The 27,958-nt window shown below is 38.1% G+C and overlaps 1 protein-coding gene across 1 annotated transcript; it reads left to right on the top strand.

Annotated features, from left to right (window-relative positions):
• Positions 1-50: 50 nt before the first annotated feature.
• ccdc6b (coiled-coil domain containing 6b) lies at positions 51-27,958 on the top strand. The gene is made up of 9 exons (XM_067429726.1): positions 51-317; positions 6,974-7,123; positions 9,417-9,545; positions 9,643-9,746; positions 11,678-11,838; positions 14,547-14,703; positions 16,593-16,693; positions 19,065-19,186; positions 25,874-27,958. Exons 1-9 carry the CDS (start codon positions 84-86, stop codon positions 26,021-26,023), a joined length of 1,308 nt encoding a protein of 435 aa, XP_067285827.1. The 5' UTR covers positions 51-83; the 3' UTR covers positions 26,024-27,958.

The raw sequence follows: 27,958 nt of genomic DNA, 5'->3' as shown, positions 1-27,958 counted from the left end.
TCGCTGTAGCGAGTAGCGACTCACGTTCTACAGCAGTATTTATTCCTCATCCTCTCACTGACTCTCACACACGCTGATGCTCAATGATGGCGGATAGTGCGAGTGAGAGCGACACGGACGGAGCCACCCCACACTGCTCCTCATCCTCTTCATCCTCCATTCTCATCTCTTCATTCCGTCTAGAGGAGTTGTCGAACCGCCTGGCATCTTTACAGCAAGAGAATAAAGTGTTGAAGATCGAGCTCGAGACGTTTAAACTGAAGTGTAAAGCTCTGCAGGAGGAGAATAGAGACTTGCGCAAAGCCAGTGTCACCATAGTGAGTCATTCACTACTGTTTTTCGTCATACGTATTTACCTGAATGAATATGGAAGCAAACACTAAACGAGTTCAAATAGTGTTATTAAACTCATTTACAGCTGTTACGGTGCAATTACGCTTCACTAAAGCTAATGTGCTAATGATTAGCTTTTATTGTCCCATATTACCCGTTATGCTTTTTTCATTTAAACATTTTAATTCATAAACAAACGCCATTTAGTCCCATTTTATTGACTCCGCTGAAGTTTTGTTTGTGTTTAGAGTCAAGAAAATTGAGTTAATTGGGAATAGTAATTTACTCTGTGAATGTCAGCCTTATTATGATAACTAATTTGGTTTAAATTAATATCTATACAAGTTAAATAGTTAACAGATTACACGGTTCATTGGAACTTCTTGGTGTTCATTTTAAGTGACACTACAGTTAAGTAGGCTACAGTAGAATGCCAATTGGAGCACAATTGTTATAATATTTGATATTTATATATATAGCAGACTACTTAAAGTGCTTATAAAAAAAAATCAGCTGGCTCAATATATTTCGCAATAATGTTTTAAGATTATGTTATGCCTTATTTTATGATCCAAGCTCTGTCTGTAGTTGTAATTCTGTGGGGCATAACATACACTCTATTGTCAAAAGTATTGCGACACCCCTTCAAATCATTGAATTCAGGTGTTCCATTCACTTCCATTGCCACAGGTGTATAAATAGAGCACCTTGGCTTGCAGACACTTCTAGAATAATTTTTTTGTGAAAAGAATGGGTCTGTGAATTCAGTTGTGGTACTGTGTCGGTTGCCACCTGTGCAAGTCCGTTTGTGAAATTTCTTCAATACTAAATATTCCACGGTCAACTGTTAGTGCAATTATAACAAAGTGGAAGCAATTGGTAATAACAGCAACTCAGCCCTGAAGAAATCGCTGACTTTCTGCAGAGTCAATCACTACAGACCTCCAAACTTCGTGGCCTTCAGATTAGCTCAAGGACAGTGTAGAGAACTTCATGGAATGGGTTTCCATGGCGGAGCAGCTGCACCCAAGCCTTACATCACCAAGTGAAAAGCAAGTGCCGGATGCAGTGGTGTAAAGCATGCCACCACTGGATTCTAGAGCAGTAGAGACGTGTTCTCTGGAGTGACAAATCGTGAATTCTCAGTCTGACAATCCCATGGACGAGTCTGGGTTTGGTGGTTGCCAGGAGACCGATACTTACTGACTGTATTGTGCCACGTGTAAAGTTTGGTGGAGGAGGGATTATGCTGTGGGGTTGTTTTTCAGGGCTTGTGCTTGGCCCCTTTAGTTCCAGCGAAAGGAGCTCTTAATGCTTCAGCATACCAAGACATTTTTGACAACTTCATGCTCCCAACTATGTGGGAACAGTTCTGGGATGGCCCCTTCCTATTCCAACATGTCTGCGCACAAGTGCACAAAGCAAGGTCCATAAAGACATGGATGAGCGAGTTTGGTGTGGTAGAACTTGACTGGCCTGCACAGAGTCCTGACATCAACCCGATAGATCACCTTTGGGATGAATTAGAGCGAACACTGCGAGCCAGGCCTTCTCATCCGACCTCAGTGCCTGACATCACAAATGCGCTTATAGAAGAATGGTCAAAAATTCCCATAAACACACTCCCTACGGATTAAGAATGGGATGTCATTAAAGTTCAGGTACATACAAAGGCAGGCGTCTCAGAACTTTTGGCAATATAGTGTATACTGTAATGCTATACGATGATTGAGAGGTGTCTTCAAAAGCCTTGATGTTTGATACTCACATTTTAACATGATTTTCCTATAAAAAAAGGATGTATATGCTATGGATAACTAAGTTGCTTCAGTAAATGTTCATCTTGAAATGGAACTAACAAAAATACAAAAGTTATTCTTATTTGAGTTTAAAAATCCTTAACTTCACGGGTAAAAAAAAACCATACACATACCAACAACCAGAAGATACAAGGCACGTAGTAAATTGTACAACAGTCTTTTCTGCAAAATTTTGATCATGTTGACAATTTAGAGGCCTTCGATATTTGAGTATCAAATATGATAATGTGGAATCTAGAGTACATAATGTAAACTGTCACATCTGAATGATGGATTGATTACACTGTAAGCATGAAATATTGATGATATACTGGTACGCACATCCGTACTATAAAGCACAGTACAATACAATCTGTCATCAGTTTGTTTTAGGTGCTAGTTAATATGTGATAATCATCTGACAGTTGTTCTTGTTTGTTGTGAGCATATGTTTGTGTTCACTTCAAAATGAGAGATTGGTTGGTCTTAGATTAGGTGGCTTCATCAGGTTTATTTCATCCTTATTTTATCTACATACAGACCCTGACAAAAGTCTTGTCGCTTGTGTACAAACTGACCTAAAGTGCCGCTGAAATATATTTCTAATCAAGATTTTTTTTACAAGAAATGGCTCATTTTAATCCCACCAGCTTTTGTGATAATGTTTCAGTGAAAAACTAAACTTTCAAAAAGTATTCTAATATTCACAGCTTGGTAAAGCCCATTGAGTCAATTTTTGCAAAGACATAAGTGTTGTCACCTTGTCATATGAGCTTCACCTGTGACTAATAATGGATCAATTAGGTCTCAAGTGTGTATAAAAACAACCCCAGTACACTAGACCTTCACATCAACTGCAACTAGACCTCTGCAAACATGCCTAAGATTCACCCTGAGACTAAAGTTTTGATTATCAAGAGGCTGAAGACCAGATCCACTGCTGATGTGGCAGACACCTTCAATGTGTCTCAGCGTCAAGTACAGAGGATAAAAAAAAGATTTGAAGAGACTGGAGACGTTTTTGACAAGTCCAGGTCAGGCAGACCCCGCAAGACAACTGCTCAAGAGGACCGTTTGTTGGCTCAAATCCAAGGCCAGCCCATTTTCCACTGCAGCAGAGCTCCACGAGACCTGGTCACCTGAAGTCCCTGTGTCAACCAGAACAGTTTGTCGGATTCTGTCTCGAAATGGCCTCCATGGTCGAATCAGTGCCCGGAAGCCAGCACTAAACAAAAGACAATTGAAAAACCGTGTGGCATTTGCCAAGGCCCACAGCCTGCTAAAAGGATGGACGCAGGAAAAGTGGCAGAAGGTGGATTTTTCAGATGAATCTTCTGTTGAATTACACCACGGTCGCCGCAAATATTGCAGGAGACCTACTGGTGCCCGAATGGATCCGAGATTCACCCAGAAAACAGTGAAGTTTGGTGGCGGAAAAATCATGGTCTGGGGTTACATCCAGTATGGGGGTGTGCGAGAGATCTGCAGGGTGGAAGGCAACACCAATAGTCTAAAATACCAAGAAATCTTAGCTACCTCTCATTCCCAACCATAAAAGAGGCCAAATTCTGCCGCAGGACGGTGCTCCATCGCATACTTCCATCTCCACATCAAAGTTCCTCAAGGCGAAGAAGATCAAGATGCTCCAGGATTGGCCAGCCCAGTCACCAGACATGAACATCATTGAGCATATGTGGGGTAGGATGAAAGAGGATGCATGGAAGACGAAACCAAAGAATATTGATGAACTCTGGGAGGCATGCAAGACTGTTTTCTTAGCTATTCCTGATGACTTCATCAATAAATTGTATGAATCCTTGCCAAACCGCATGGATGCAGTCCTTCAAGCTCATGGAAGTCATACAAGATATTCAATTTGAATCTCACAGCACCACAACTTAATTTGCTGACATATTTTTGTATTTGCAGTAAATTTGTTCAATTTCTGTATAGGCGACAACTTTTGTCTTGCCAAAATTTGACCTTTCTGTCTTGATTAAATGATAAATATTTTTTCTGGGAAAATTATTTATTTTAGTGCATTAAACTTCATTTGGGAGGGTTTTAGCTTTTCATATGAGCTATTTCTAACACCAATGAATTAATTAAAAGTCAGGTTAATATCAGGCATTTCTAGAAAATAGATAAGCGACAAGACTTTTGTCAGGGACTGTAGACTCCATCATGCACGTCCCATTCTCTCAGGAATACAGTCTGCAGATGGCTACAATGGCTACATAGTTACACATGTAGAAATATATTTTCTGTTAGACAGTAGACTTTCAGTTCCTTATATGCAACTCACTTGTGTTTTGGAGCACATTGCAATTTGGTCTCTCTTCTCTAAAAGTCAGACGAGCTTGGATTGTAAATTAAAAAATAAATCATAATTCATAACCAAAGCATTGTCCTGAAATGCCTTTGATTTCTCTTTTCATGATCTTGTCTGTTGTCCTAGGCCCAGTGTTTACCATCTCATGTGTTTCTCTAAATCATTGCTAGTGTATTTAGAAACAAACTAGTGAGACAGGACACTTTGTTAAATGCTTGTAAAAACCAAATTTAATAATTGTGAACTACCTAAAATATGTGTTGATTTATGATGGGATTAGAGCTGTCATGAATCTCATTTGAAAATTCTCGATTGCAATTTACCCGTGTCAAGTAACCGGAAAAATACTGGAACTGGCTGCTTTATTAGATCAATTTAATACGTGTAGCCTCAGAAAACTATTTAAAACCCTGTATTATGACATAGTGCTATTGGGAAATCACAAAGGCTGCGATTCAAGCATGCCTGCGGGTTTAATATACATGCACTTTAATTATTTATATGCATGTAGGTTACACGAGTCTGAGCTTCTTCACATAAATGCTGCTCCACATGAACTGTTATCATTTACATGCATGGAGCGCATCTCAAACTCCATCTGCATATGCTGTGAGTTTAGGTTGCTTATGGCATTCATCTGGTAGTGAACACTGTCTGATATTCACATATTCTTGTTCAAGAAATGATTGTGGCTGTAACATTTCTATCATAAAGAAGTGGCCAAATATTAAAGATGAAGTAAACATTTGAATTAAGTGTAATTTGGCCATTTTTAAACAAGGTTTGGATCTGCTGTAAAGTCTAACAGCGCCTTGCAGTTGGTGGCAATTGTTATATGCACAGTGTACATAAGACGATGTTTGTTTATGTATTTTTAGTTTTGTTCTAGGAAACACGTTTACTTGCTTTTGATAATTTATTTGAGCATCATTATCTTCTTCTTTCGGCTGTTCCTTTCAGGGGTCGCCACAGCGAATCATCTGCCTCCATCTAGTCCTATCCTATCCATCATTATGTTTACATTTAATTCTTTGCTTGGGTCTATTTTTATTACCACAAAAAAAAAAATCTGATTACTCTATTATCAAAATAATAGAGAAAGTGTGTTTTTGACTTTTACATGCTATAAGCCACAAAAAAAGATAACAAATAAAAACAAGTCCCTATTGGATAAGTTCAACAACTCCTACTGTTAAAGAAAAAATAACTAAAAAATATTAGATTTTTTTATTTTAGTTTTTTACAAAAAGTTATTCAATACGTTATTCAAATAATTTATTACATTATTGGTATTAATAATGAAATACATTTATTTTGTATTTTCAATCTTCATCGAAATGGCATGACACTGACTTTTCCTGTATTTGCCATCATACTTAAGAACAATTAAAGTACTTAAGTTTGCTATAATAGTCATTTAATAATCTCTGAAAAAAATATGGCAAATTAGCAAATGATAGGTCTTCTACAGCCATCTACTGGTTATAACTTATAATGGTAATTTCATGCCGTTTTCATTTTAAAAGGGCATGTTTACCAACAGGTGGCAGAAATTATCCACTTTGCGTAGCACATTTTCCATGTCATCTCCATGAGTGAAAATGAGAAATGTAGATTTTCTTTACATTGAATTTTTAGTTGTTGTTGTGAGAATTGTAAATGGAAATTGTTTGGATTGTAGTCAGAGATATTGGTAGCCTATAAATCTAGACGGACCCCAGCAGCAAATGTAATTTGCAGCCAGGGTCGTCTAGCGTCTCCATTGGCTTGCGAGCTTGAAAAACCAAACTCTGGTCAGGCCAATCTCATCGTGTATAGAGTTGGTGGGCGGGGTTAACATAATGACAGCAGAGTTGTAATGGTTCCGCGTGAATTTCCTCCTACTCGAAAATAAAGAAGATGGCTGCTGCTGAAAAGCGGTATTTCAAATCGGCTTTGGCATTGACTCTGGAAGACTTTGGAGTAAAGCTTTTCTTTGAGAAAAGAACAAAGAACCTTTAAATTCTTAAAAAAGGACACTCACTCTGACTACGTCACTCACCTTCTTTGTTGCTCTGGTTGGTTGTAGCAATATCCTATTGCGTGCAGAGGGAATTTGAAAGGCAATCATTTATCCCGCCCCTCGAGATTGAGCCCTGTCAATGGTGTGTTCCCAGACCCAACATCTTGATGTGGGTCAGGCTAAGATATTGGGCTATATAAACACAATGTTAAGCAAGCATGTTACGTTCCTGCATTTTGGACAAAGAAAGAAAATGTCTAAAGCGTTCTTGTTAAGGGTTGGATTTTGCCTGCCCTGTTTGAGCATTATCATTCCTTTTGCCAGTCACCTGCTTGTTTAAGTGACAAACTAAGCTACTTGTGGTTGTTTTATTAGATGTAACATACGTTTTATATTTGTTACACTTGTGCTCAAAAAAGTTAACATACAGCCCTAATGAAACAACAATTACCTGCTACTGATGTATTCTCATAACATTGTTACACTTTCTGAAACATCTTTTTTTAGCAAGCGAGAGCAGAACAAGAAGAAGAATTCATCAGTAACACCCTCTTCAAGAAGATTCAGGCCCTGCAGAAAGAGAAAGAAACCCTAGCAGTCAACTATGAGAAGGAGGAGGAGTTCCTCACCAATGAGCTCTCTCGAAAACTCATGCAAGTAAGTGCTCGGCTGCCATTCAATGTGTCTGTCGCTAACATAATTACATTTGACTCCCTTACCAAGAGCATTCAGTGTCTCACCTACCTAGGAAATAACTTCCTCAAAAGTCTCTTTCCAGTTCTACCACACTCTTGAGGTTCATCCACCTTAGAGGTAGTGCGCCATGCCCTTTTGGGGAACTATTTCAGCAGTGCCGACTCGTTTAAAGAGTCAAGGGAATTCTGTTTGTCTTCAATTTCCTTGTAACATGAGAGAAAGAGGAAAGGGTTTGAGTGGGGAAGAGAGCTGCTGCAGAGAATCATATTGTGACATGCGACTGCATATTTCATTACAGATGGTTAAACGTTGAGTTATGGGCGCAGCTTTTTGATAAAAGATGAAGCACTCAGACTCAACTAATGTTCTCCTAAGTTAAGGCTGGAAATCAGAAAGCGGTTTCTTTTAGAAAATACTGGAGCACACTGATTTTCATGATGTTTACTTTCAAAATGTGTCTAATGACTTTATACACAACTGTTCAAAAGTTTGGGGTCTGTAGATTTTTAAAATGTTTTTGAAAGTCTCTTATGCTCACCAAGTCTCTGTTTATTTGATCAAAAAAGTTTTAAAATAAATATTGTGGAAAATGAATACCATTTTAAATCTGAATTTGAAATTTCTAGTTTAGTTATTTTTAGCTTACATTTCAGAATTATTACTCACGTCTTCAAAATCATTCTAATATGCTAATTTGGTGCTTAAAAACATTATTATTATCAATGTTGAAAACAATTGTGGTGCTGAATATTATTTTGAGGAAACTAAATACTCCAAATAAATTGTTTAAGTATGAATAGAGTGTGATATAGAAGTGTTTTGTACAATTTTAAATTACAGACCTCAAACAATACAATAACATTTTGCATTTAAAAGTTGTAAATAAGTTACCAAAGCATAGTTTGAACCCAGAAGTGGAAACCGATTAAGAACTCTTAAAGTCCTTAAAGGGGGGGTGAAACACTCAGTTTCAGTCAGTGTCATGTCAATCTTGAGTACCTATAGAGTAGCATTGCATCCTGCATATCTCCGAAAAGTCTTTATTTTTTTAATAATTATATAAGAAAGATGCGCTGTTCCGAGTCTTTCCGAAAAAAGCCGAGCGGGTGGGGGCGTGTCGTGTGAGCGGAGCTAAATAATGACGTGTGCAGCAGCGCGCTGTGTGTTGAGTCGAGTGCGTCGTAAAGCTGTCTCATCCCTAACAGCGGGAAAAAAACTTTATTCAAAATAAAAATATGGCTTTTAATCAGATACAGCCATACATCTATGATCCGGAATCAGACCCAGAGGCTGCAGTTGAACAGGAGCAGCAGCAAAAACGACTAGAGCAGGACGTCTGTATGTGGTACAAGTTATACACTAACTATATAATATGCTTAGCGGCTTGTGTTATTTACATATTTATACTTGAATTATATCGTCGTATTTTTGTCTTTGAAGGTGTACATGTGGGAAGTGCAGTTGTGCACGTGTGTTTGTGTGTTTACGCGTGGTTTGTGTAGACAGTAAGCGGACTAAAAAAAACACAGACATTTGAAGCAGTCTCACTCACCCTTCTAACGTTGGGACTGCTCCATCATTCAGCATTAGGCGATTGGGAAAATCCGGCGTCGAGCTGGGCCTTGTTTATGAAACAGTCGGCAACGAAATGCAGCGAACAGATATAAACATTCGCGCAACTCAGTTGCTGATCCGGAAAAGCAAATTACATCCACTGTTGCCTTAACGCGGGATTTTGGGGAATCTGTGCAGGACTGTCTTGGTCTGGCAACCAAAAACGCACTTTTTTGGTGACATTGTTATGTGCATATCACCTGTCCAGCATCCTACAAGCCAGTGCTTTGATGGGCGTAGGCTGTTGCTTTCGCTCTCTCCCTCTCTCTCTCTCACGCGCTTCCGGTAGAATTGTCCGTAAGGCCCATACAAGGAAATTCCGTCCCCATTAACGTCAAAGGGGACGCATGATCTCAAAAAACTTGCCGAAACTTATGACTAACCGGAAGTAGTATTTTTGACAAAGAAATACTCCCATCAAACGTCCACCTTAACTTTTGAAACTTTGTCTATGTTTAGTATGGGATTCCAAGTCTTTAACAGTGTAAAAAGATCAGTATGCATGAAACAGCATTTCACCCCCCCTTTAAGATTCCTATCACTTTCTATAATAAATATGAGCTTAAATATAAAATCTGGCACACACTATTTTCATAGTTTTATCAGTTTAAAGTCCTTTTTTTTTCCACTTTTTGCTCAGTTACAACATGAGAAAGCTGAATTGGAGCAGCACTTAGAACAGGAGCAAGAGTTTCAAGTGAACAAACTCATGAAGAAGATCAAGAAGCTGGAGAACGACACCATCTCCAAACAGCTCACCTTAGAGCAGGTAACTCCACTGAATTTTTGCTCCGTGAGTCCCAAAATAGTCTTTTAAATGTTTTTCCCCCCCCCCATGTATTTGAATATTTGTTGTGTTCTTTTAGCTCAGACGTGAGAAGATCGACTTGGAAAACACTTTGGAGCAAGAACAAGAAGCTCTTGTGAATCGGCTATGGAAACGCATGGACAAACTGGAAGCAGAAAAAAGGTCAGGTCTATTCTGTTGTCAGTAACGCTGCCACGGCTCACCTCAGAAATGTAAACACTACCTTGTAACTGAGAACATAGTGAAGACACTTTGAATATTTAAAGTGCCCTACATGCTGAACACATGCTTTTGTGTGTAAATAAGTTTAAAGGGGTGATGAATTGCGAAATCAACTTTCCCTTGAGCTTTTGATATATAAAAGGTCATGGTAATCTAAGAATATCCTCTAAGTTTCAGAGCTGAAAACTTCCTTGTTAGTCAAAGAAAAGCTTTTATAGACATCAGGCTCACTCAGCAAACGGTCTTGTTTCATATGCGTCATTGCGCGACGAAAAACCTCTACAGTGCGTCTAATCCAGTAGCCCTGCCCACCGACTCACGGAGGGCTCGTGCTAGCCAACAACAATAAACATGCAGAGGAAGATTAAGATATATCGTTATTCCTGGTTGTGGAAGAACACAGTCACATAAGCTCAGTCGCATAAGAACACAATGCATAAGCTTCCTTCGGATCCTAATATTAGGAATGTAAAGTGTTCAAAAAGAACCAATGCACACACTAAAAACATTTCAGTTTCATATTTGAAAATAAAAGCACCACATAATGCATAAATAATAATTTTGTGTAAATATAATCTCTAATATTATCTCTATAAATATGTTCAAGCAATATTCTCATCAGTGTCCTATCAGCTATGACGCATTTAAATCTAGCATATTTTGTGTACGAGCCCAAACAGTATCCTAGTAAAATAAATAATATCCATATTTTCATATGATTTGACAGTTTATTTTAATAAATATCAGAAATGCAAAAGGTGTGCATTATGCCCGACACCTATATAAACACTTTACAGTCAGTTTTATACTAACCCGCATACCAATATTGTATGTAACTTTAGAGACGTCCCTAAATTTGAGAATCTCGAATGTCAAGCCAACTTTAGCCAAATCAACTTTATGCCAGTCATATCTATGGTATGCCAGTCATATCATATCTACCGCTATGGTTTTGCTGCGTTTGTTTTAAACTATTTTTGCTGCTGAAATAAGCTAGAACAAAAACATTCAACCGTATGCTGAATGAATCTCCTGCGTAAAACGCACGATCATCTCTGCTTTGAGTGCAGATTCCAGTGAGTGAGAGCGCGCTCTGAACAAAACTCTGGCTTATCTGAACGCATCTGATTATTAAACATTGCATTCATAAACTCAATAGAAACACGTATGATCGGTTATAATGCGCAACTTGATTATAACAGATGGCTTTTCAGAAGCCTATAATAAGTAAGTGACTATAGCAACAGCGACGTGAGTGGGTGTGTTACACGCCACAGCCGAAATACACCAAACAAACGTCGGGTGTTTATGTCAAGCCCTACATTTTATTCCTTAAATGTCACCCTAGTCGTGCCTGAACGTGTTCGTTCATCTTTGACTCAAGCTTCACGTTATTATTTCCCAGATGTAGGTCAAAGTCCACTTGCCTTGCGTTCGCAAATCTTCGCAGATTTGAAGTGTTTCCCCCATTACAGTGACTTTCTTCTGGCATGTTCTGCTGCAGACAGAGTGACCAGAGCATCTTTGAATCATTTTCCCTCAGGACTTTTGTAAAAGCCAAAATATGCCCACATCCCAGATTTTGTACTTTAAGAAGGCTAGAAAATCTCCCGGTGCTGTCACTGCCTTCTGTCATTTCTTCTCATTCAGTAAACAGCGTTACGTCACATGCTGCGCACGCCTGCACTAGACTGGACAGGATTTACCGCAAGTTTTCAAAATCGTGATAATCACTGACGGTTTTAATGATCATTCAATTTTAAACGATATTACTAACTGTCAGTAAATTTGATCTTGAAACCGGTAATCGTTCCATCCCTAGTTAGAATAAAGGAAAGAGTTAGAGGTCTGTATTTTTTCCACCCCTGCAGGATTCTTCAGGAGAAGCTTGACCAGCCGGTTTCTGCTCCTCCGTCCCCGAGAGACATCTCCATGGAGATCGACTCACCTGAGAATATGATGAGACACATCAGATTCCTTAAGAGTGAGGTGGAGCGTCTGAAGAAGAATCTCCGCACTTCAGAATTACAGCGTAAGTACCAGTACTGCATTAGATCTGCTTTTTGTCCTTTGACAACATAAAAAAAAAATTTGATCCTATTTAATTCAAAATACCTTAATGTATGGCATTCATCAGATTTGTTCTATAATGAATATTTCAAAGAAAATGTTTCTTCCATGAAAGTTTAGGTACACATTCTAAGTTTTGGCCCTTTAGTGGTTATAAAAAACAAAACTGAATACACTTTGTCGAAGAACATTGTTTTGGTTGTGCTTCTGCTTTGTGCGACTGTGTAGATGAATATGGTTCTTTCTCATAACTAAAGAACGAGAGGGAGATTATTGTACTGCTCATGAAACATTCATTAATACTATGCTTAGGAGACATAAGCAGTTTAGATTGAAAGTAAGGCTTTTTTGATTTGTATTTATTTTATCTTCCAAATTATTCAACAAAGACAAATCATTGTATGTTAGGGTGGGAATCTTTAGGCACCTCAAGATCCGATCTGATTCTGGAAGTCACGATCCAATTCCAAAATAATTGTATATATATATTAGAAAGCATAGAAAGCAGTAATTCCAAATTGAAATAAAAATGTTTTTTATGTATTTTTGCAAATGAATGTAGCCTTGGTGAACAGATTTCTTTCAAAAAAATCTAATTGACCCAAAACTTTTGAATGGGATGAGTATGTAATAAAGTAATTAAAAAAGCATAGAATGTATCCATTGGGATATGAACTTGACCTTCAGCCTCCACATCCCAATTAAAGGTGCAAGCAGCAATTAACTCATTCATTTGTTAAACGAATTAATGAATAAATAAATAGGCCTAAATAAACATCAGCTTTTTTTGCTGCAAAAAAAAGCAGGGAAAAAAAGAAGCCGATGCAATGGCAGGTCCCGTCGGTATCGGCACCGTAGAGGACCGAGTCAGAGCTGAAATAACAGCCCACTGTTTGGATCAAGTTACACGTCTCGAGATGAGGAATTTTTTTTCCACTTCTCTGGAAAAAATGCTGTGCGTTTTATTTCTATTTATTTAATTGATTCAGGTATTTCATTTGTTTTTTTGTTAAAAACAATATTTGAAATGAGACTGGAAAGAAGGAAGTTTTTATTTAGGACTATTGCTTTGCAATCATTTTTATAATATGGATGTTTATGTTTATTGTGGGTCTATTTGCACTTTATTATAAGCTGCTCTTTGTTATTAAAAGTTGACCCGGTGTGTTTGAATTTAAGTAATTTGTGTGCGCGTCTCTGCGCAAATGTTCTGGGCTGCCGTAGAGACCATTGGTGAAAATTGATCTACGAGCAACTTGCTTACAATGCTTTTGGGAAACGCAACCCTGTTAATTTATTTCTGTTTTACTGGGTTTTTTTCTCACTTTTTTTATAAACTGCTATTTGTTACTAATAAAAAGTTTTTAATAGTTTGATATTCAGTTTCTGAGTGGTTTAGCCACAAGCCAACCGTTTGTTGACGCTGTCTGAGCCTTACGTCCTAATTTTTTAATTTTTCACGGTAATACCGTATACCGAAGTAAAATAGGGAGGAGGTTTGACGGTATCAAAATCTGGAAACTGCCCATTTAGTCAATGCATGCAGAATTTATAACACACTTCCTGTTTCCCTTTTCTCGCCATGAATTTGTCTCGCCATGGCCAAACCGTTCGAGATATCAAAAATCCGCTCGCAATTTTGCATCCTCAATGCCTTGGCCTGACCGAGTTTGGCACTGATCGGGTCAATCGCCTAGGAGGAGTATTTCAAATTCCAGAGCATGTGTTTTTCTGAACAACCCATAATAGCTGACTTCCTGTTGGGCTGACGTATAACTTAGAGCACGAAAGTTGTTTGGCCCGATGAGATCTATGTGTACCGAATTTCATACATCTATGTGCAAGTGTGTTTGATATGGACCAAGTTTTCAGACCCCACTGTCAAGCCCCCTTGCCACGCCCGGGTACCAGCTTTGGTCCGGCCCTGATGGCCACAGAGTCCAATGTGTGTGCAAAGTTTCAAGAGTTTTTGAGCATGATAAGGGCCCCAAAAGTGCCGGAATAGTCTAAAAAAAACTCCTAAGAAAAACAATCGGGCTCTGCGCCCTTTTAGGGCTTGGGCCCTAATTAAAAATCTTCTTCAAATCCTGTTTTCACTATTGCCACCTGGTGATTTTTCATGACATTACTTTACATGGCAACTAGATGGCAGTATCTGCATTAACAAAAAGGACACTGTACTATGCTGAAATGATCCTGTCCTCGAGGTCAAGCTTGGTGAAGACTTGTTGTTTCGTGTTTTTGTGTGTGTGTTTATGAAGTCTCTGAGTACAAAGGCTCTCCTACTTTATTTTTATGGTTCATAAAATCCTAGTCTTTTTCCCAACAGTCCATCACTTTAAGTGCGTCACAAGTTGATATGTTGCTGTTATCACAAAACATTTGCACAGTTGTATAAAAATTACATAACACAGCCTTGGTGACATTTAAAATTACCTGTACATGATTAATAAATGTCAGACTGTTGTAAAGTAAGAACAAATGATCTGGCCCAATACAGCAAGTGATGGTTCCATCAACTGGTTTAAAACTTTCTCATATGGTCACATGCTTTTTATCATGTTGACCTCATTTGGTTTACTCGTGGATGTGCACGTGTACCAATGCACTGTAGCCGTATGACTTTAACATAAAAATGAGCACCGCTCAATGTTGTGTATGTGTTTACAGATACAGAGAAAAGGGCTCAGTACATTGAAGAAGAGCGCCACATGCGGGAGGAGAACATCCGGCTGCAGCGGAAGCTCCAGAGGGAGGTGGAGCGCAGGGAGGCGCTGTGCCGACAGCTCTCTGAGAGTGAGTCCAGCCTGGAGATGGACGATGAGAGGTACCAGCAGCCCAAACATCACATGTAACACTTGGGGTGTGGGGTATGTATCATCTACAAATTAGTGCTGTCAGTGTCAATCAATTTAAATTAGGGAGTGAAAAACTCTGGACTGATATATACACCAGTCATCAAACAACTCTAATTAAGCAGCCAAGAAACAGTGTGTCAGACTGTAATGTTAGAAGATGGTGAGCCCAAAAAGATCGTCTTAAAAAGACTAACAGTCAAAGAAAAGCTTATCATGATCCTAAAAGCTAGCCTGGATGCCAGCCGAACTCAGCCCCGCCCACAACATTTGAGCTCTGGCAGGGGGGGGGGGGGCGTTTGGGGTGTAAAATGTGTGTTATTTGGGCAAGGTTAGCTGCTAAAATTCACATTCCTGGGTATATATATTGCATAATTGAGGTTTCTTCAACCCACAGACATGTAAAACAACTCGCAGAAAAAAAACGCAGTCTTGGCAACACAGTGCAGTTGAGTTCTGTTGACATTTGACAACTAACGTTATCCGTTGCTTCGTTGCTCTGATTGGTTGTAAGTGTATCCAATTGAGGTCTTTCCTGGTTTGGTTGAAACAAGCCTCATAATTACAGCCCAATGGAGCAGTATCAGACTCAAATTCTGACTAGAACTGAGTATAACCATGTCAGGTTACCTAAAAGCAGCTGCTTTGAAGAAACTGACAGGCAAGCGTATCAGTACGCAGCTGAAAAAATAAATGAGGGGCTGCCCATAACACAGATTCGTCATCAAGCTGAAGCCACAGAAAATCACCACCGAGGCCCATCATTTCTTATTTCAGTTACGCACTTGCCTGTCAATATCCTCGGAAGCGGCCGCTTTGATGCGCCGTAAGAATGATGCGGCTTAATGGATCAGCGTCTGCACTCCGACTTTGCAGAGATACTTCTGTCTTTTTAGCGCGTTGTGATCAGCCTAAGGAAAAAAACATTCATATCCCATGGAACAGCTAGGTGATGCGGATCAAACACCTGTCTTTTAACATGCCAGTATCTGTCACTGTACATATATTAAGTAAAAATAAACAACATTTGTCTTCTATTTCCTAATATAAATAAAAATGTCATCTCGTATACTGTTCTGCACTTTGAGAGAGATGTGGGACACGAGCAGGACAGAGAGAGACCATCTCTGGTCTAATATCTTCGTGTTCTCCCGATGTAAAATAACTGACACTTGTTGTAAAAGGTCTGAAGAGGAAAAAGACAAGTCAAGTCAAAGTTGTTTGAATATGCCACGTTTACTTCACTAGCTGGTGCCACTATGACCAGAAACACGGCCACATCCATGAGTTAATTTCAATTTGGATGAATTTCATGTCATAGTGTTAAATTATAATTTTCAGTAAAAGAAATGTGGTGACTATTGGCAAAAAATACCCCCCACCCACTTTTGTCAAAAGGTGGCACTACAGAGCTCCCTCTCCACCACTTTTTCTAAGTTCTTTTCTGTGTCTAGCGGCTGAAAGTTCTGATGTGTGTCGAGTTTCATGCCATTTGAACTATACTAAGAGCCTCTAAAAAGTTTTCGGACTCCATTCTAGGGTTCAAAAGTGGGTGAGACGTGAGTGAAGATTTGGGAAAAGAAACAAGATTTCATGTCCAGCGGAATAACTCATGGAACATTTTTAAATCTGAGGAAAATTGGGTGAAACAGAATGCAAAGCTGACAAGTTGCTTAATTTTATGAACTCATCTACACCTTATTCTGCACAAATCCAAATATTTCCATGGTTGTGTTGTAACATCTAATTGCTAACCTATTATTTATTTTGTAAACAAAGCTTTATGCTTCACTTATATGCTCTATTTTATTCCAGTTAATTTGACTGATGAACATTTTAACCACCACCTATTCTTATGCAGGTACTTCAATGAGATGTCCGCGCAAGGCCTACGTCCCCGTACCGTATCCAGCCCCATTCCCTACAGCCCCTCCCCGTCTTCCAGCAGACCCATTTCACCAGGTACACCATATTTACTTGAAATAGAACTTCATGCAACTTTCCTAACTCATCTGATCATTGTAATCTACTAATCATTTTATTTGATTAGTATTTGATTGTTTGTTTGTTTTTTAATAAGAAAAGCAATAAATCTGTTTTCCTTTATTTTACACAGACAATTAGAGAATTAAATTAAATATACGGTTATTAATTTGTTTATTGCAGGAACACACTTCTTCATAAACTGATTCTGAACTGATATGATTGTAGTCAGATTTAGTCCTAATATGTCTTCAGGAGCAGGTCTAGTCAACATTATTTAGCAGATCAGAGCATTCAGGTTAAGGCAGATACTCATAATTAATCCACAAGCAAACAGTTTTTTCTCTTACTACTGAGTGTTCCCATCACGAAGACTGTTCTAAACATCAGGCAACTAAATTAATATGCCATATTTTGACTGAAATCAAAGCATGTATGCATCATGGATAAGCCAATTGGAATGCAATGCATTGTTTAATGAAAATGTTCAGAAAGATTAAAAGGGAAATTAATCAAAATATATTTTAAATGAGGACTGGGTGTGTCGAGCTCCAAAAAAAGCATAATTAAAGGGATGGTTCACCCAAAAAAGAAAATTACCCCATGATTTAGCCTACTTGCCCTCAAGCCATTCTAGATGTTCATGACATTTTTCTTTCAGATGAATATAGTGAGAGTTATTTTTAAGGGGTCATGAACTGGCTTTTTAAATTATCTTATACTGTTTTCAGGTCAACTTATTATATTCGTGTGGTTTTTACATTCGAAAACATAATGAATAAGTAATAGGGTATTTTCTACTCTGGTTTTGAGGCTCTCATGGAATGCTCTGTTTTAATGGGAGTGCCGCACTAAAGACTTGGAAGTAAAAGCCCACTGTTATGATTGGATAACAGTGATTTGCATATTATAATGAGCTTTAGCTCCCCCCTCCGTAAGCATGTGGGAAAAAGGCAACTGGAATGATTTGTCCCACAGGTCTCGCAAAATGTCTTTATCACACAAATGCAATGATTTCTAATTTAAAACATTTGCTGCTTTGTTTTGTTTTTTTTAACTTTTTATTCATCAAAGTATTATAAAAAAAGTATCACAGGTTATGAAAAAATATTAAGCAGCAGAACTGTTTCCAACTTTAAAAATAAATCATCATATTAGAATGATTTCTGAAGGATCATGTGACACTGAAGACTGGAGGAATGATCCTGAAAATTCAGCTTTGCATCACAGAAATAAATAATTTAAATTAAAATAAATTGAAAACCAATTATTTTAAATTGTAGTAATATATCACAATATTTCATTTTTGATTAAATAAATGAAGGCTTGATGAGCAGAAGAAACTTATTTCAAAAACTTTTGGCCTGTACTGTATGTATGTATGTGTACAGGTCCTTCTCAAAAAATTAGCATATTGTGATAAAGTTCATTATTTCCATAATGTAATGATAAAAATTAAACTTTCATATATTTTAGATTCATTGCACACCAACTGAAATATTTCAGGTCTTTTATTATTTTAATACTGATGATTTTGGCATACAGCTCATGAAAACCCAAAATTCCCAAAATCTCAAAAAATTAGCATATCATGAAAAGGTTCCCTTAACGAGCTATTAACCTAATCATCTGAATCAAACTCATCTGAATCGTGTTTACCACATGGCATCCCCATAAACTGAGCTATACAGTCTGTGGTACCGGATACAGAATTGATTACTTCTTGTCTCAAGTCTTCGGGTTCGAGTCATTCGTTCATCATGTGAAGCTGAGCTATGCTGTCGGCACTGGATAGAGAAATTAATATTAAAGAAAGTGACTTAGAAGAGTCGGAACCAAAGACTTGAGGCGTGAGCTAATAATTTCTCTTTCCGGGACAGAAACTATGGGATATTCATTTTTTTCTAATCACTTTCTGAGATGGTTTGTTGTTCCCAAATCATATTAAAGATTTGTTAAAAATGAACAAATCGTTCATGACCGACCTATCACTACTTCTGGCGGACCGCATTCCGTATTCAACTTATGGAAAAAGCATAACTGCTGTGCAAGCGATGACGTTGGACGTAGCATGTCAAGTAGAATACGGAAGTGTTCTAGCGGAAGCTAGATATTTTACTTTATAACATTTTAAGTATGGATGTTTTTCTCACATAAGCCCACCAATTCGCTTCAGAAGGCCATTATTAACCCCCTTTTTAAATCTTGAGCGCTTCAATCCCTATTCATTGTTATTGTGTGGAAAAGAGCGACCAGTTCATTAACACTGTATAACAACTCATTAATACACTTCAGTGACTTTGCTAAACCCTCACTGACTTTGTGTACCTCATTATGTTTGGTTTTGTAGGGTTGTCATATGCGAGTCACACAGTGGGCTTCACCCCGCCAACTACACTGACCAGAGCAGGCATGTCCTACTACAACACGCCCGGCCTGCATGTCCACGTAGGAGCCTCGCACGGCATTGCAGTAAGTTCCTTTTGGTCTGCACCATCATGAATGTGTTTTTTCCCCTTCCTATTAAGCCCAAAAGTATACTTGGGTTTTAAAATGTCCGCTATGGCTGTACACGATCAATTTCGTCAACAGCATAGAAATCCATCCTAAAATCTCATATTTTTAGTCTGTTTCAAAATGATTTGATCAAGTGGTGTACGCCATGTACGCCATTTGGACATTCAGACTGATGCTTTCATTTCCCATTTTCTCTTTAACATGCCTTGTTAGAATGCTCTGCTTTTAAAGCGAGTAAACAAATTCTAAAGGAGTCATATGATGCTTTTTAAAGAGGACCTATTATGCAAAATTCACTTTTAATAAGGTGTTTGAACACCGATGTGTGTCCACAGCATGTGAAAACAACTAGCCTGTGATGGTAAAACTCAATATAAATTCAAAAGCAGTCTCTTCAGATTCCATTGTAGGGAGAAGTCCCGCCCACAGCCGGTGACGATATGCCCTATTGGCATAAACACAGCCTTGAGTGAGAAGCACAAAGTCCACTATTTTTGTATCCTCGCTGTAGCAGCTGGAGATTTACAATGTCTGTGCCAAATTTTATGTGTGATCTGAAGAAAATAAACGTTTAAACGAGCTCCAATCCAGGATGGTCAATCACACATTTGGGAGTCTGCTCAAGCTGTTGCATCCAGGATTTTTCACTTTTATTGTAATACAGTATGCAACACAAATGCAATAGCATGTCATAAAAGCAAGATGACACCATAAGTTATTACCGTAATTAAACTAAACCTTGTTCTACCTTCTTGTACTTGTTCTGTCTCCATGCTGCATATATTCTCTGGCTTTGTAGGCATCTTAAAACAGTTCTCACACAAGCGCCTGTACAGCAGTTTATAGATTATCATGACGGAACATGCTTATTGATGACTTGGAGATGGTTAACTCATCAAATTAACCATTCAGAAATGTCCGGCTGCATGTTGTCACTTTTTCTTGAGTCTCTACATTATTGTCAGACTCCGGTTCAAACATGTAAGGCTGAACACTGTGTCTGACATTTTTAGTATGTGAGATTGTCCCGTTTTGTTGTTGCTTGCTATATCACGGACCATGAGCTCTTAAATCTCAGTGTTTTTGCTCACCCCAAGTGGCAATTTTAACATGTTATAAAAAAAAGAGTATTTTGAGCTAACTTCACATATACACTCCGGGGACATCAGAGACTTATTTTACATATTGTAAAAAGCGGCATAATAGGTCTCCTTTAATGTTTTTCTTTTCCTTTAGTATGTAATATATCTGTGCATGTATGCAAAGTTACAAAGTTCATAGTCTCCCACAACAGGATTTATTTTTTCTGACAGAACACTGATACAGACCTGCCAAAAACGCCTAGATCGATTTCCAGACATTACTTTTGCAAACATCTACATCACAATGTGCCATATTAGCATAATGTCTGCCCAAAGCCATACGGAAAGGAAGACGAAGCTTCAATTAAGCTTTTCAGTCAGACTGGCAATGAAGGTGCTGCAATAATGTACAGTATGTGAAAAATAATGCTTTTTTTAGCATTCAACCATGAAAACATATTCTGACACCAAGTAGCATCATTTAAAATAGAATCATATTGACCCCTTTAATACAAGATCTTACCAGTTTTTATCATATGTACATATAAAACATATTTTGTAACTTTGTAGAAAATGACCTCTAAAGGGGGAAAATTACATTTTTGTAAAAGTTAATATTATTCTTTAGTGTCTAAATGAAAACTTTGTAATATACTTTAATTAAAAACTCTCATTAGTATTGTAAGAGAACACTCGTTTTACCTGGTGAACCCTTTCGACTTTAAATGATAATGAGCTTTGCTCACCCCGCGTCTCTGATTCCATGTTCATTATAAACGTAGGATTATGAATTATATTGAGAACGTCATACAAAGAAAACATGCCGTAATGTAACTTACCCTGTCAACTTTATCCGCATACATGAATCGTGGAAGCGATTTGCAAAGATTAATATAAAGGTTAAAAAAAACGTTACACTCACTTCTTCTGGAGGTGCAGCAGGAACACGAAAAGTTGGGACTGATCCTTTTTTCAGGAGCAGCTTCTTAGCCAAACCTGGTTTATACTGAACCTCGTTTATAAAGCAGTGTGGTGAGAAATAATTTGCGCAAACATTTAAGCATTGACGTTGATCGGGGGGAATATTCCCTTCAAAAACAAAACTCAGCCACTGCGTCTTCAGTGGATTGGATTTAGGAACATCAAAATGCAATTCATTATTAGCAATTCATTATTACATCCAAGAACAGAACACCACAATCGCTTGGACGCCATTCTGCTTCAGCATACAACAATGGCGGACTATGATAGCTCGCTCAGGGCGGGTCTGTGTTGAAACGCTGCTGTCAGTAACAATCGTGAGAGGGGCGTCTGACTGTGACGTCACACAGTCGGACGGCTTGATTTGAGATGGGAAAATGTATAAGGAGATTTAAAAAAAAAAAAAAAAAAACACTGGATGGATTTTTATCATTATATGATAGTTGTGTACAGGCACTGCCAACACACATTTCCATACGATCATCTTATAAAAGTGCATGTACCATTATATGACCCCCTTCAAACAACACTGCTATTGCCAATAGTCTTAGCTGCTGACAGTGGCATGGTCCTTAACCTACCTACATGGCATGTGTGCACTATACACATGCAGTCTGACTTGTCAAAAGTTGTAGCTTCTGTCGGACTGCCTCGTCAGACTAAGGAAATAACTTTTTTGTGGCACAATTTTTTGAAACATTATTATGGTCAACCTCCAATTTGTATTGTTAGGGGTTAAAGAAAATGTATGTAAGATTGTGGCCAAAGCTGGTACTGCAATTACTTTCAAATGACTGCTGAGCGGTGTATCCCCCTCCCCCCAGATGCCAAATCACTACTGACTTTGTGATTAGTAGATAGGCGGAGAGTGGAGCTTCAGGCCAAAACATCAACATCAGTTGAGGGCTGCGACAACAACTTTTAAATGACAATATCCTGGCCGGACTACTGTTGTCAATGATAAAAGTATTTGAAATTAATATGATTTCTTAATGTCTAGTGACATATCAGGGCCATTTTAAGATTAATTGAAATACATTTCCTACATACAGTTCCTTTAACAGTTTATGACCCAAGACCAGTAGTGAAAAATGAAGGCCAAGCGCCAGGAGTGCAATTAATTTAAATAAATATTTACTGAAGAATAGTTAGCAGTTTCATCAGCAGCTTCTCAAGTCTCACAAGGAGTTCATAGGCCACGCTCGCCCTCTCCCCGTCTCATCTGTAACACAGAATATTGCGCTCATACAAAGATACACATTCTCTCCAAGGTTGGAGCTGATTAAGCTCCAGTTCTGACCAGAAACTTTCAATAGTACAGACAATTTTCATCTTGATTCTTTAGTTTTTCAGTAAAAGGAAATGTATAATATTAGAAATTAAATGAAAGACAAATCCATATTTTATATCTGGAAGCCAGGCCAAGTGAGCAAACACTGTTTCTGCACTCCTGGCATGTTAGGGGTGTGTGATGCGCCCAAAATCCAAACAAACAACACGTCACTAAACACTTGATAGCAACAATCACACATCTCTAGGCCAGGCCCTCAGTCACTCCTCAGAAACCAAATACTTTATAAAGCAAGAAACAATCCGTGATTTTCTTAAACAAAATCATAACTGGAAATAATCGTTATAATAATGTAGGAAGATAAATATTGTAAATAATTTTTGATTATGATTTTAATTAAGATATATACAGGTATATTGAAGCAGCAAGAGATTTCAGAATCTCTTGGTCCCCTTATATACAGTGAGGAAAAGTATTTGAACACCCTGCTCTTTTGCAAGTTCTCCCACCTGGAAACCGTGGAGGGGTCTGAAATTGGCATCGTAGGTTCATGTCCACTGTGAGAGACATAATGAAAAATAAATCCAGAAATCACAATGTATGATTTTTTTTAACTATTTATTTGTATGATACAGCTGCAAATAGGTATTTGAACACCTGCCTATCAGCTAGAATTCTGACCCTCAACGACCTGTTAGTCTGCCTTTAAAATGTCCACTTCCACTCCATTTATTATCCTAAATTAGATGCACCTTTTTGTGGCTGTTAGCTGCATAAAGACCACTGTCCACCCCATACAATCAGTAAGAATTCAACTACTAACATGGCCAAGACCAAAGAGCTGTCCAAAGACACTAGAGACAAAATTGTACAACTCCACAAGGCTGGAAAGAGCTACAGGGAAATTGCCAAGCAGTTTGAAAATCATTAGAAAATGGAAGAAGCTAAACATGACTCAATCTCCCTCAGACTGGGGCTCCATGCAAGTTCTTACCTCGTGGGGTCTCAGTGATCCTAAGAAAGGTGAGAAATCAACCCAGAACTACACGGGAGGAGCTGGTCAATGACCTGAAAAGAGCTGGGACCACCGTTCCCAAGGTTACTGTTGGTAAATACACTAAGACGTCATGATTTGAAATCATGCATGGCATGGACAGTTCCCCTGCTAAAAACAGGACATGTCCAGGCCCATCTTAAGTTTGCCAATGACCATTTGGATGATCCAGAGGGGTCATGGGAGACAGTCATGTGGTCAGATGAGACTCAAATAGAACTTTTTGGTCATAATTCTACTAAACGAGTTTGGAGGAAGAAGAATGATGAGTACCATCCCAAGAACAGCATGGGGGTGGTAGCATCATGCTTTGAGGGTGTTTTTTGTGCACATGGGACTGACAGAAAATACATACAGACTGCACTGTATTGAGAAGAGGATGTCCGGGGCCATGTATTGCAAGATTTTAGGGAACAACCTCCTTCCCTCAGTTAGAGCATTGAAGAAGGGTCGAGGCTGGGTCTTCCAACATTACAATGACCCAAAGCACACATCCAGGATAACCAAGGAGTGGCTCTGTAAGAAGCATATCAAGGTTCTGGCTTGGTCTAGCCAGTCTCCAGACCTAAACCCAATAGAGAATCAAAAACCCGGGTTTCTCAGCGACAGGCCAGAAATCTGACTGATCTAGAGAAGATTTTGTGTGGAGGAGTGGGCCAAAATCACTCCTGTAGTGTTTGCAAACCTGGTGAAAAACTAGAGGAAACGTTAGACCTCTGTAATTCCAAACAAAGGCTACTGCACTAAATATTAACATTGATTTTCTCAGGTGTTCAAAAAAATACTTATTTACAGCTGTATCATACAAATAAATAGTTAAAAATTCATACATTGTGATTTCTGGATTTTTTATTTTTATTTTTTTAGATTATGTCTCTCACAGTGGAATTGCACCTACGATGACAATTTCAGACCCCTCCATGATTTCTAAGTGGGAGAACTTGCAAAATAGCAGGGTGTTCAAATGTACTTATTTTCCTCATTGTATATAATATATAAACCGAATTCAATGCATTCACATGCACAATACATTTTTACAAGATCACGATCTTGATTCAAATACCCACACAATTGCATTCCTAAATGAAAATGAAATGGCTGTTTCTATTAACTTCGATCACAGTGGTACATTAAAATCTGTGTTAGCTTCAAATAAATATTGTATCAATTACATTGTTACACTGGTAGGTGACGACAAGTGACTTCACATTTATTTGTCATTTGATCGATTATTCATAAGATTCTTTCAAAAATGCTGATTCATACAGTAGTAGAGTCTGAATAGACAATTAAACAAAATAACATGCAATTTAATAGAGGTTCTGACTATTTTAAACAAAAAATTAGCGATTCTCAATTTATCTAGAATCATGCAGTTAGTCTAGTCTGGAGTATTTTAAATGAGCAGTTACCTTGTTTTGCTAATATTCCTTTTTGCATGCAAAATAAGATTTTATTTTGAAATTGAATGGGTTTTAATTTGTGTGGGTCTTAAAATAAAGTCTAAACATGTTTAATTTTGACTTTGAAAACTTCAGATAGCCTGTAATACACAACCGTTCATTCGGTACAGTTTTCTGCTGATTGCTCCAAACAAAGCACAATTTCCATGTGGGCCTATCCTGTTTTATCTTGTTGTAATGTGTTTGTGTTAAAGGTAATTTGGATTACATTTCAAACATTTGTGATCTACAAATCCTAGCCTGTGCTTCCACTGATCTAAGAGCCAAAACAGACATAACTGACTGTTTTGCTACATGGTTACACTAAATATTGGTAGCTCATCAATTTTTTTTGAATGATTTGGGTGTTACCATGGATCTTGCTCTACATGCCCATATGGTATTAATTTGTACAGGTCTTTAAAAATGTTTTAAACCCTGCAATTCAGCACTCCAGTCGAGTCACGTCACATTAATTTATATACCCCTTTATACAATAGATTGCTTTAAAGCCAAGCCACTTTACAGTATTAAACATGGCAAACAAGTAGTTTTAAGGTGTTTACCTCCCTGAGTGAACCTTTTCAGACATTTCACTTTGGCTTACTGTTTGGAACTTCAGAAACAAACTTTATGTCCTGATAGTGATTTTGCTTGTACTATGTCATGGTCTTATCAGCTCTAGAAAGGACTGTTGTGAATCTTCAGCTGTTCTAAACATCAGTTTTTTTTCACATCCCATGACAAGTTCAAGATTGTTTAGTGTATGTACTGTCCTTTCTCTCCAAACAGAGACCATCCCCAAGAAGAAGCAACAGTCCTGACAAATTTAAACGGCCTACGCCTCCACCGTCCCCCAACACGCAGGCCGGCGTGCATCCACCACCTCCCCCTCCACCCACCGGACACCCAACTTCATCCCAGGCAGCTCAACTGCCATAGATCAATGCATCGGAGAGGACTCCAAACAGAGCTGCTTCACTGTAACATCCTTCAAGCCAAAGGCTTAAAAATCCTAGTTATCTTCGTCTCGCACTGAAACCATTCATTTGTCTTGTGTTCATAGTTGTGTGTTTGGAAGAATTTCTTGTCTCCACTTGAGACGAGGGGTAAAGGCATTTCCAGTTTAGAGGGAATGAACATGTTTTCAGTGTATAGCACAGTTTTAGCGAGTACTTGGCAATCTATGCCTATAGCAATCTCTTAGAAATTGCTTGGTCTAAAAAATAACATTGAGGAAATGGTGTGGTCATATATGTTTCATTGTTTAACATTTTCCATGTTTAGACACTTTAAAAGTGTCAGCCAGAGTAGACCAGTAAGACGTTCCAGAAAGCCTCAAGTAACGTTCTGTACTCCAGATAAAAAAACATGGACAAAGCATCTAATTTAGGGATGAAACTCTGGCCCAAATATTACTATTGAATTATAAGCTAAATAAGTGTCTCAAAAAGTGGAGAAAAAAAATCCTGTTTATAAAGCAATATGCATTTGATAGTTGCCTCATAAACATATTCAGAAAGCAAGACTGCAAAATATGTTAATCTTGCTGAAAATACTTAGTATTAATGATGAATCTCAAAGAAATGTCCAGGTCATATTTCAAAATCAGAATCCCAATATATTTTGCATAAAGAAAATGAAACCACCTGAGGACCATTAACATTGTGGCATTACTTTAATGACGAGCACATTTTCCTGACAAATTAACATTGTGGGAAGAAAAGAAAAAAACTACATGGCCTTAAAATAGGCTTCATTTTCTTTATGCAAAATGTTTATTGCACTTTTAGCAGGGTTTGAATGAATGTTCTGCAGTAGATGACTTTTTTTTTAGTTTTGTGGCTGCTGCAGATGTAATGCGTTGTTGGCGTCTGCCAGACTTTAATCATCCTGGTAGGTTCTAAAAGCTTTTTTTAAAATTTCAGCAAGACACTTGAAACATTAAATGTTGTAGATAAGTGTGTGTGTGTTTGTGTAGTGATTGTCCTGTTTCTTTTTACAAACACACCTGCAGCTCTTTTCTGCTAAACAGTGTCTGGTACCACTGTGATATGTTTTCTTATTTCAAAATATACAGAGTATAAAATAATTTGGAAGTCAATTCAAGCATGTGTAAATAGACTTTTTGTATGCTTCACAAAAAAAGTGTTTGATGCGGATTTACTGAAGACCCAACCGATGATTCTCTGCCTGGGGTGCGTTTCCCAGTGCCTGCTTATGGTCGCAAGGTCTGTCGTTACCAACGGAGTTCAACGGAACTTGCGACCATATTTGACTACCGAAGCTTTTGTTGGTTTCTGTGGCCAAGTGAATGCGGAAACCTCTTAAAAAACACCACTGTGTTTGCTGCAGCATGACATCAGCGCTTTTAGTCTTTAATACAGGGTGTGTCTGTAAAGTTTTGTTTCACCATGTATTATTTGAGAGCACAATTCATTAGAAATGAGCATTAGGAATATGTTTAATGTAATGTTTCACTTATGTTTACCTTTTCTTTTGTCACTGTAAATATTCATGTCTTTGTATAGAAAGAGGATACTTTGTTCAGTTGATTTCAGTTTTACCAGTTTGTCTCGTTTTTGTCATTTTCAGCCCCTTCCACCTTTTATTTGAAGACTGTTGACGAATGAATGTAACGTTTGCTCATTTTACCGCTATCATTAACAGATAGGACACCTTTGAGCCTTAACTCACTGTGGTATTGCTCTAGCTTATCCCCACATCAGACTATTAATGCCTTAATACGTGGTTCAGTGATTTGCTTGACTCAACAGATACTAATTCTGGTTTGCATTGCATAATTTGTAAAGTGAAAAGTTGCTGTATTATGTAATGGTTAATTTGGTTATTAAAACAATAATGATTATAACTGAA

This window comes from Pseudorasbora parva, chromosome 21, assembly GCF_024679245.1.
Source record: "Pseudorasbora parva isolate DD20220531a chromosome 21, ASM2467924v1, whole genome shotgun sequence".
Taxonomy (NCBI): domain Eukaryota; kingdom Metazoa; phylum Chordata; class Actinopteri; order Cypriniformes; family Gobionidae; genus Pseudorasbora; species Pseudorasbora parva.
Note: the sequence above shows the minus strand (reverse complement) of the source record. Positions and strands in the feature narration are given on the sequence as shown.

Bases quoted from the DNA above. Each gene is read 5' to 3' on its own strand.
- ccdc6b (XM_067429726.1), top strand. From the start codon at position 84: ATGATGGCGGATAGTGCGAGTGAGAGCGACACGGACGGAGCCACCCCA. The intron at 7,124-9,416 runs GTAAGTGCTCGG...CTTTTTGCTCAG, and splicing joins TCTCTCGAAAACTCATGCAA to TTACAACATGAGAAAGCTGA. The intron at 16,694-19,064 runs GTACACCATATT...TTGGTTTTGTAG, and splicing joins CAGCAGACCCATTTCACCAG to GGTTGTCATATGCGAGTCAC.